This window comes from Salmo trutta, chromosome 38, assembly GCF_901001165.1.
Source record: "Salmo trutta chromosome 38, fSalTru1.1, whole genome shotgun sequence".
Classification (NCBI taxonomy): domain Eukaryota; kingdom Metazoa; phylum Chordata; class Actinopteri; order Salmoniformes; family Salmonidae; genus Salmo; species Salmo trutta.
Window position 1 is genome coordinate 7,783,710 of NC_042994.1, and position 11,434 is coordinate 7,795,143.

General features: G+C 44.4%; 1 protein-coding gene across 1 annotated transcript in view; it reads left to right on the plus strand.

The window, feature by feature from the left end:
- Positions 1-6,943, plus strand: part of LOC115177824 (B-cell lymphoma/leukemia 11A-like) — a 43,699-nt gene extending 36,756 nt beyond the window's left edge. Inside the window, exon 3 of the mRNA XM_029738809.1 lies at positions 1,564-6,943. Coding sequence (XP_029594669.1) covers positions 1,564-3,551 — 1,988 coding nt within the window. The 3' untranslated portion in view covers positions 3,552-6,943. The remainder of the gene's footprint in view (positions 1-1,563) is intronic.
- Positions 6,944-11,434: the final 4,491 nt, after the last annotated feature.

Consider the following 11,434-nt stretch of genomic DNA (forward strand, 5'->3'; position numbering starts at 1 on the left):
CTGACAGTGTCACCAGAAAAGCACCCCCACACAATCACACCTCCTCCTCCCATGCTTCACGGTGGGAACCACATATGCGGAGATCATCCATTCACCTACTCTGCTTCTCAAAAAATCTAACATTTAGACTCATCAGACCAAAGGATCGATTTCCACCTGTCTAATGTCCATTGCTCATGTTTCTTGGCCCAAGCAAGTCTCTTCTTATTATTGGTGTCCTTTAGTAGTGGTTTCTTTGCAGCAATTTGACCATGAAGGCCTGATTCACGCAGTCCCCTCTGAACAGTTGATGTTGAGATGTGTCTGTTGCTTGAACTCTGTGAAGCATTTATTTGGGCTGCAATTTCTGAGGCTGGTAACTTTAATGAACTTATCCTCTGCAGCAGAGGTAACTCTGGGTCTTCCTTTCCTGTGGCGGTCCTCATGAGAGTCAGTTTCATCATAGTGCTTGATGGTTTTTACGACTGCACTTGAAGAAACTTTCAAAGTTCTTGAAAGGTTCCCGGATTGACCCACCTTAATGTCTCAAAGTAATGATGGACTGTCGTTTCTCACTGCTTATTTCAGCTGTTCTTGCCATAATATGGACTTGGTATTTTACTAAATAGGGCTATCTTCTGTATACCACCCCTACGTTCTCACAACACAACTGATTGGCTCAAACGCATTAAGAAGGAAAGAAATTCCACAAATGAACTTTTAACAATTAATTGAAATGTATTTCAGGTGACTACCTCATGAAGCTGGTTATTTTGAAGAATCTCAAATATAAAATATATTTTCATTTGTTTAACACTTTTTTGGTTACTCCGTATGTGTTATTTCATAGTTTTGATGTCTTCACTATTATTCTACAATGTAGAAAATAGTAAAAATAAAGAAAAACCTTGGAATGAGTAGGTGTGCCCAAACTTTTGACTGGTACTGTGTGTATATATATATATATATATATATATATAAAAGTATTTCAGTAACTTTTTTCCTCCTTACTAGCTCTGACTTTGCAGTTAGCTACTTTATTTAGGAAAAATGTACTTACTATGGCTGTGGTTGGCCCACTTATCTATCTTAAGATGAACTGTAAGTCGCTCTGGCTAATAGCATCTGCTACATGACTAAAATGTGAAATGTAAATGTGTCAGCATCAGATACATGTTCTACTTTAGCCCCTCTAATTCTCTAAACACATCTATGGAGGATGGTTGAGTGTGTTTAACGAGATTGCAAACGCATTGTCAGGCAAATCTCAGGTCATCGTGCAAGGGCCATTGAAATTCAATTATTGTTTAAAATATTCCTAATTACCTCCTCGTCTGTGTAAATTGTATACACTGATTGAGATCTCGTTGCTGGTGTTGTTTTAGATGGGCTGTGTAATTGAATGCATGTTTACATTTCAGTGTATTAATTAAGCTAGTAAAAACTGAAGCTGAAATATTTATCAAATACAATGGATATCTTTGGTGTCGAACTGAAATATGAAGTGTTACGGTCTAGCAATCCTAGAGGTCCTCATTCTCTTTCAGTCAAGTAACCCTTCTTCTTTCTCTCTCTTATTCACAGATAAGGATGAGCCCAGTAGTTACACGTGTACGACCTGCAAGCATCCGTTCAGCAGTGCCTGGTTCCTGCTCCAGCACGCCCAGAACACCCACGGCTTCCGCATCTATCTGGAGAGCGAGCCAGGCAGCCCCCTCACCCCCAGGGTAGCCGCCCCGCCCGGGATGGGAGGTGACTGCACCTCCCAGCCCCCCCTCCACGGTGTCCACCTGGCCGATGGGAGCCCCTTCAGTCTGCTGAGATTGCCTGGGTCCGGGTCTGGCCGGGAAGGGGCCGCCTCTGTCCCCCACGAGGGGCGCTACCCCCGGACGCCTCCTCTGTTTAGTCCGCCTCCACGGCACCACCTGAGCCCGGAGAACCTGGCGCTGGCCACCCATCACCCGAGCGCCTTCGACAGGGTGATGCGGCTCAACTCAGTCGCCCTGGATCCACCGCCCACAATGGACTTCTCAAGGAGACTGCGGGAGCTGGCGGGTAACCCCACGGGGGCCTCCCCACCCCTGTCGCCCAACAAGCCCAGCCCTATGCAACGGCTGCTGCAGCCCTTCCAGCCGGGCTCCAAGCCCCCCTTCTCGGCCACGCCTCCTCTCTCCACCTCCCAGTCGCCCTCGTCCGGCTTCCGATCCACCCCCAACCCGGCCCAGCCTACCACGCCGCTCAAGGCCAAGTCGTGCGAGTTCTGCGGGAAGACCTTCAAGTTCCAGAGCAACCTGATTGTGCACCGGCGCAGCCACACAGGAGAGAAGCCCTACAAATGCCACCTGTGCAACCACGCCTGCACCCAGGCCAGCAAGCTGAAGCGCCACATGAAGACACACTCTCAGAAGAACTCCCTCAATGCCAAGTCGGATGACGGCCTGTCCACTGCCAGCTCACCCGACCCAGGCACCAGCGACCTGGTGGGCAGCGCTACCAGCGCCCTCAAGTCCGTGGTGGCCAAGTTCAAGAGCGAGAACAACGGGCTGCTTGAGAATGGTGAGGAGGAGGAAGAGGAAGAAGAGGAGGAGGAGAGAGATGAAGAGGAAGAGGGAGATGAGGAAGAAGAGGAGGAAGAAGAGGAAGAAGGAGAGGAGGCAGAGGAAGAGATGGAGACTGAGGAAGGTGAGAAGAACGATTATCATTTCAGCCTGCTGTTGGAAGGGGCCCGGCACCACCAGAACAGCCAGGCCCTCCACCCCCACTCCCATCCCCACCGACGGAGCACTCCCCGGGACGCCTGTGAAGAGGACTTGGCCCTGGAGTCGGACCGGGCCGACGAGGTCTGTGGCACCACCCCAATGGCCAATGGCCTGGGTCCTCTCTCTAATGAGGCCCTGACCAGGAAGCTCCTGATGGGGAGCCCCGGCTCCCTCAGCACCATGACCAAGCGTATCAAGGTGGAGAAAGAACTGGATCCTCCCACGCCTACCATCCCCAACACAGATAACGTCTACTCCCAGTGGCTGGCTGGCTACGCCGCCTCCCGACAACTCAAGGACCCCTTACTCAGCTTTGGAGAATACTCCACCATACAATCGCCCTTCGCCACATCCTCCGAGCACTCCTCCGAGAACGGCAGCCTGCGCTACTCCACGCCTCCAGAGGAGCTGGATGGCGGCTGCGGGGCCTCGGGCCACAGCGGGACGGGCAGTGGGGCCAGCACCCCCCACCTGTCAGGGAGCGGTGGGCGCCCCAGCTCCAAGGATGGCAGCCGGCGGAGCGACACGTGCGAGTACTGCGGCAAGATCTTCAAGAACTGCAGCAACCTGACAGTGCACCGGCGCAGCCACACCGGAGAGAGGCCCTACAAGTGCGACCTGTGCAGCTACGCCTGCGCCCAGAGCAGCAAGCTCACTCGCCACATGAAGACACACGGCCAGATGGGCAAGGACGTTTATAAATGTGAAATCTGCCACATGCCTTTCAGTGTGTACAGCACTCTAGAGAAACACATGAAGAAGTGGCACAGCGATCAACCCATGCCAACCACCCTGGAAATTAAGACTGAGTAAGGGAGGCAGGACAGCTCCCTGATTCGCTGAATCATGGCAAAAGGTGGGGAGACTGACAGGGGTTAGACACCAGTCAAAAACCCTGTACCTTTGATAAAGCTGATCCATATTTGGGGCAATACTATTGCATCGGACACAAAAACTTTTCAGCCTTTCTATTGTGCAATAATTTACATGTTTTGTACTTTTGTAACTGGACGGCATGCTCAGTGTGTTTTGGCTACTTAGAGAACATTGTCCTTCATTGGTTGGTTGGTTGTAATTGTGTTGCTGTTGGTTGGTACTTTTGATTAAAAAAAGAAAAAGATAAGAGGAAGAAAACCCCCATGCTGCATATACATACTGTTTTACATATCTTGTACAGTTTGGTGTTGGAAACATGGTGGGCAGTTTGAATGGTCTAGCTACAAAAAGCAGGGTCAAATTTTGACTAGTCTTTTAAAAATATTTTCTGTCCATTACTGGGTTAAGAATATCAATTGGGTTTGCCTAGGAAACGGTAGCCACTTAGCAACATAACATTTTCTTTTAGAAGATATAGTGGTGGTCAATTTGAAATGAATAGTTATCGTTTGAAAAAGCAAAATAATTGTGCCTTGGAATATTTTACCTGCATTAGTTAATCCTCCTTTTTGCTATAAGCTCGGAGATTCAGCTACAAACGATAGCTAGCGGACATGTGTTTAACGGGGAAAAAAACAGGTTCTTGCATCAAGCACCTGTACAATATGACATCGTCCTCCGTGACCCAGCGAAACACAAGGAACCAGTTGAAACAAAAAAATATATATTTCTGGTAAATCATTTTATCTGCCTGACTCATTGTATAATATACTTCAGATGCTCATTCTGTTTACTGGCATGCTAGCTACATGCTATTTGGGGATTATGTGGTGTTTATATAAAGGGTTTTATTTGTGTTTTGTTTGGTACCTTACATAGGGGTACTAAATGTAATAATGAGTTGTTATAATTCTGTAAACTTAAGCTCTTAATGTGTTAGAGTGTTTTGTTTTGAAATGAAAGGTTTTACAGTTTTTTGTAAGTAGCACAAAACTATGTTGTTGTCCTTGTTGCTGGGATCTTCAGTGAGTCGGCCATGACAGTGTGTTGCTGTGGCGGCTGGGCACCTGAAGACTTGTTTTTCTTAGTTCTGACATGTCAGGCTGATTTTGAAAAGGGGGTGAGGTTGGGGGCAAGGAATGACCAGATTTTGATCAATTCCTAATTTTTTTATGCATTATAAGCTTTTTAATCAGCTCTTTTTTCTTTTTTTCCGCATGTTATATCAGATTTCCTAAAAGCTGAAATGTTGCCTCTTAAACTAATTGATATTGGAAATTCGAAAAAAATTATTTAAGAACAATTTTGAGAAGTGTATTCAGTAAAACACATCCCCCGCTCGATTTTGACATAATTTGAATCTTTCACATCGTTTTGTGCTCTTTGAGTTGACACGTTAGACCTCACAGCTGTTGTTTTTATTTTACAGACTTGCATCAACCCCCCTTTCATAATGTTGTTGGTAAAGCACTTGTCACTCTGCCTTGGATCCTGTATCTGTCTCTCTAATCGGAGGTACAGTCGGTTGAGTATAAAATAATAAGAACTGGGACTTTTCCCAGGATGAAATATGTGCACTGTTCAATTTTCCCAGTTTACAGGTGGACACTCAAGGGAAAACTTTGCTCTAATGCAGACCGATTGATGTGGTGTCATTGCTTCATGCAGATAAGAGTGAAACGAGAAACTATCGCCAGCCATTTTGTTTCCCAGGGGGCCTAGCAGTTTTTGGGGCCTCTGGGTAATACAGTATCAATGCAGGAACCGCCATACTCCCTCCTGCTTCAGATAGAAAGAAAGAAAGAAACCTTGCTGCTCAAATAGGGCAAGATTTTTTTTCCTACTACAAATTTTATAAAAATGAAAAAATAAACTTTGTTTTTTAAAGTAACACTTCAATATCTTTAGGGGAGACTTTATTTAAGTTTGTTTTGATGATATTTTTTTGGTTTCTCGTTAAATCTTGATGATTATGCTCAAGATTTTATCACTATATTATGAATATGAAATGAACATGACTCTCATCTTTTTGCCTTTTTGCTATACACAGGTCTTCAGGTTTAACAACATTTTCATCGGCGAGAGATTTTATGATTATATGTGAATATATAGAGAGAACTTAAAAAACATAGGAAAATGCACACTCATGTTCCTATGCTAAAATACACATTTACGGTGTATTTACGGTCCTGTATTTAGAATGGTATTTGAAATTAATGTTCACTTAGCGTAGGCACTTCTAGTATTTATGTTGAAGCCTGTATTTTTAACTGTTCGCTTGTTCTCTTTAAAAGGTTTCAATGTACTCTTTTCAGTAGTTGAAAAAAAAAACGGCCAACAAGCTGCCACCGTATATATTTTCTTAATTTGGCAGGATAATACTATTATAGTGTGAATAATTTGTATGCTTGAACAAAAGTTAAGTATGTTTTTGAAAATTGAAACGTTGTGGCATTCTATGGATAAGAGAAGCCATGTAATGGTTTTTTCAAGCAGTCCCGTCGGAATACGCCACAACATGGTAACACAGGTGGTTGTATATATCTTTTATTTTTGTTTTTTTTATATATTTTTTCCTCTTCTGCCATTTTATATGCAGTAATACAAGCTATTGTTGGGTTCTTGGTAGTGTAACTTTTTACTGTCCGTTCCTCTCGACCACCTGACCACATTCCAGTCATATCAATGAATGAAGAACTATTCTAGTCATTATGCAGTCAATTGATTAAAAAGAACATCAATCTGGAAATCAATTTAGCAGTTTTTTTTTTAAATCTATTTTTCATTGCTAAACAGTACATGGTGCTTTATGGTTTTTTTAAGTGGTAAATCTCATTTGCAAAACATTTGTAATGAAAACAGAAATGATTGGTGTGGGAAAAAGACAAGCCTGTTTGAGCTGGTAAAGTAAAGTAGGCTACATGTTTTGTGTACATGACAATGCTACATTGGTACGTTTGCTGTTTCAGCCATTTTTTTTCTGTCTGTTCTAAACGCTGATTATTCTGAACTGAACTTGAACTTGGCCTCCGACAGTGGACGTCCCTATTTATTATGACTATACAAAACTTTGTTCAAAACAGAGTCACACACAGCTAGGAATCAATACATTTTCTCTCTCTTGTTGAATATCTGATGTTTTTTTTATTTATTTTTAATGACCAAATGTCATTGACCACACCATTCAGTTTCTGGGAATTCTACTCTCTTCTGTTGAGTTCTTGTTCTTTTGGAGATGCCACTCTTTTTTCAACAACGGTTGTCTGCGTTATTCTCTACACTCAGCCATTTTGTCTTGAAAAAATGAAAAATAAAAAGTATTACATACATTTATGGAATTGTTGGTTGTTTACCTAAATAACTAAGGTATTAATTTGGGATGACACTCACACATGCAAACGTGCACACACACACACACACACACACACATACACACACACACACACACACACACACACACTTGCAGTTAATATACAACTATGACACCTCTCATTGTCTTGGAATATCATCACCACCCATAGAGAGTTATGCATGTGTCTGTGTGTGAGTGTGTGTGTGTTTGTGTGTGTGTTTGTCTGCATGCGATAGCGTCTGCCAGGTGCGTTTGCCCGGCTGAACTTGAGTCGTCGTTGTCAGACGGGGTGGAAGTTCAACTCCCTTATCTCTGGTCTCTGGTCATCTGGGTGTCTGCATTATATCTCCAACCGCTTCCCTCCCTCGCTCCCGCTCCTCCCCTCTATATTTCAGTCCCTCCCTCTCTCTCTTCCTAGGTCTCGTATGCATTCATTATTTGACCTTGCTCCCTCCCTCCCCCGTCTCCTATCTCCCTCTCTATCTCCCTCCCTCATGACAGACTAATCGTTCCTCTGGTCCTAGCCAGCGCTGGTTGGCGAGCAGGGCCAGATTAAAGTCCACAGATAGAGGTTCCTGCTTTGGTGCGGTGTTGACAGTTAAGATGAAGCCGAGTTGTAGGGATGTGTGGGTGGGGGTAGTGGGCGGTGTGGAAGAAGGTGCTGGGTGTGGGTGGGGGTAGTGGGAGGTGTGGAAGAAGGTGCTGTGTGTGTGCGCGTCTGTGCATGCGTCTGTGTCTGTGTGTGTGTGCGTGTGTGTGTTTGCTTAGGGAGGGTAGGGAAGGATTTCCCCCTGTCTCCCATATCCCAAGTTCAATGTCAGTGGAGATACAATGCTATGCCCCCACAAATCCCGCCACCAAATAATCCATGCATTGCAGATATACTTTTCCCATAGCGCTCTCTCTCTCTCATCCCCTCTCCACCCCTGTAGAAAAAAACATATATCTAATAAAGACCACTGTCAACTTTCTATGTGTTAGGATTTTTTTTAATAGTTTTTAATGGAAAGCCAAGTTAATAGATTATTTTTTAATTTGTAAAACTGGATTTGAAGAAATTAAATATGCTATTTCTGTTAGTTCATTTTCAACCTTGCCTCCAGGCAAAACACAGATTCACTGTTGTGAGGCATGTTTTATTAGCTCATTATGCAACAGTTTATTAGTTAATTAATGCCGTTAAAAGGCAAACAAAGAACTGTCCACTCTCTCTTTTTCTCACTCCCTGTGCCTCTCTTTCTCTACCTTTTCTATCTATCTATCTATCTATCTATCTATCTATCTATCTATTTATCTATCTATCTATCTCTCCTAGTAGTGGTCTCGTAGCCTGAAGAGAAAAGGAGAAGAGAGCCTGATTTCAGCTGCAGACTGAAGAGGAGAGAAGTGAAGAGTGGGAGAGGAGAAGAAGAGAAGAGTGGGTCCTTGGAACAATATAAAAGCCCTAATCACCCTGGACAGCTGACAGAGGGAGAGAGGGAGAGGGAGAGAGGGAGAGGGAGAGGGGGAGAGGGAGAGAACCACACATAGTTGTCAGGATTGTCAGTAAGGTTGAAGGAGTGGAGAGGCCAGGAGAGCTCTGCCCAAACAAGAGCAGCGGTCTGGTGGAGCAAGAAAACAAAGTCTGTGTTTTGTCTAGAGGCTACAACGCTCAGTGGCTGAAGGAGAGGGAGTGTTTGGTGTGTTCTCGCAAACACACACACATACAGGGGCACACACACACAGGCACACACATACAGGCACACAGGCACACACACAGGAGAGTAGAAATGCAGACTTCTTTGAGGACATACAGGCACATAGAGTGTCTTCAGAAAGTATTCATACTCCTTGACTTATTCCACATTTTCTTGTGTTACAGCCTGAGTTCAAAATGGATTCAATCTTTTTTTTCTTACCAATCTATACAAACACATGTTTTTAGACATTTTAGCAATTTAAAGATTTTTTTTATTCAGAAATATCTCAGTTACATAAGTATTCACACTCCTGAACCAATACTTTGTAGAAGCACCTTTGGCAGTGATTACAACTGTGAGTCTTTCTATGTAAGTCTTTAAGAGCTTTTACACTTGGATTGTGCAACATTTGCTCGTTATTGTTAAAAAAAAATTCAAGTTCTGTCAAATTGGTTGTTGATCATTGCTAGACAACCATTTTCAGGTCTTGCCATAGATTTTCAAGTAGATTTAAGTCAAAACTGTAACTCGGCCACTCAGGAACATTCACTATCTTCTTGGTAAGATTTGATAGTATAGATTTGGCCTTGTATTTTAGGTTATTGTCCTGCTGAAAGGTGAATTCATCTCCCAGTGTCTGGTGGAAAGCAGACTGAACCAGGTTTTCCTCTAGGAATTTGCCTGTGCTTAGCGCCATTCTCTTTCTTTTTTATCCTGAAAAATGCACCCGTTCTTAACGATAACAAGCATACCCATAACATGATGCAGCCACCACTATGCTTGAAAATATGGAGAGTGGTATTCAGTAATGAGTTGTATTAGATTTGCACCAAACATAACATTTTGTATTCAGGACAAAAAGTTAATTGCTTTGCCACATTTTTTGCAGTATTACTTTAGTGCTTTGTTGCAAACGGGATGCATGTTTTGGAATATCTTTATTCTGTACAGGCTTCCTTCTTTTCACTCTATCAATTAGGTTAGTAATGTGGAGCCCTTAAATTCTGTAACAGTTTTAAAGTTACTATTGGCCTCATGATGAAATCGCTGAGCAGTTTCCTTCATCTCCAGCAACTGAGTTAGAAAGGACGCCTGTATCCATACAAAGTGTAATTAATAACTTCATCACGCTCAAAGGGATATTCGATGTTGACTTTTTTGGAAAGCATAATTCCACTTTGACATTATGGGGTATTGTGTGTAGGCCAGTGGTAAAGCAATCTCAGTTTAATCCATTTTAAATTCAGGCTGTAACACAACAAAATGTGGAAAAAGTCAAGGGGTGTGAATACTTTCTGAAGGCACTGATAAGTGCACACACACCCAATCAATCACACTTGCATACGGACACACATACACACACACATGCATGCACCAACACATGCGCTCACACACACACACACACACACACACACACACACACACACACACACACACACACACACACACACACACACACACACACACACACACACACGTGTGCACACAGTGTCTTGGGGAATGTGACCTTTTCCCAAAAGCCTCCCTCTTTCCTGCCCTCCTCCTCTCCCTCTCTCCTTGTGTGAAGATGGAAGGGGTTAGAGGTCAGCTTTTGGGGGGTTCTAGATTAGGTTTCACATGACTGAACACCTTTGTTGGAGCAGGCCGGCAGAAAGGAAACGTCCAGGAGGTTTGCCATGTCTGTCTGAGGGTGAGGGAGATGGGGAAGGGGGGGGGGGGGGGGGGAGGGGTTAGGGAGAGAGGGGATGGGTGAAAAGAGAGAAAGAAAGGGAGAGAGAGCAAGAGAGATAGAGAGATAGAGAGGGATAGAGAGAAAACCGCTAGAAGAAGTATAGAAACTCTTCCCTCCCCCACATCAACTTCCCCTCCAACTGCCCCTCTCCCTCCCCCCTGTCCCTCCCCACTCTCTCCCCCACATCCTCCCCCACCATGTGGCTTCTGTGTGGGGCTGTGGCCAGGCACGCAGAGGGGGATCCATGGCTGTCGGCCCTGTCGGGGCTTCTTCCCCATCCATGGCCACACAGAGAGAAGAAGGAGCCAGAAGAGTAAAGCGTATAGCAGATCACAGAACCCCCTTCAGAAACATCTGACAACTCAAGTGTGAGACAGTGGCTCCGTCCCAAATGGAACACTATTTATTCCCTATAGTGCGCTACTTTTCACCATGGCCCACGGCTCTGGACAAAGGTAGTGCACTTTATTGGGAATGGTGTGCCATTTTGGGACAAAGCCAATATGTGGGGGGAGAAAAATAAGTCTTGGCAATGGACTGGTGGTTTTGGGTTGTGAAATGTTCCTTTGTGGGCTTTAGGCAAAGGAAATGACCTGCAGCAGTTTAAACACAACTCCTCGCAGAGGTGGGACTGGTTACAGAAACGTTTCAACTTTGGCCCTGTGTCTGCGGCACCAAGACATGCTTTTTAGGGGATATTTGGGACAACGTTGACCTGTATTGAACAGTCTGTTTCTGTCTGTACCGTACATCACGTTTTCACAGTTTAGCGTATTGTCACACGTTTGTCAGTTAGTGAGTCAGAGTGTTCTAGAGCTTTCCACGGGTCAGGACGCAGGGGTCGGTTAGTTCGCCCGGAGGGGGGTAGATTTCAGAGTCCGTCCGCCCCTAACAGGAACAGGAAATTAGGTCATAGTCTGCCCTTGAACCAGGAGCGTGGAGCTCAAAGTGGCACAATGTCCCAACTGCCTGTAAAAAGGGTAATGTTATCGCTGACCTCGGCCCTTTGTCTCTCTCTCTCTCTCTCTCTCTCTCTCTCTCTCTCTCTCTCTCTCTC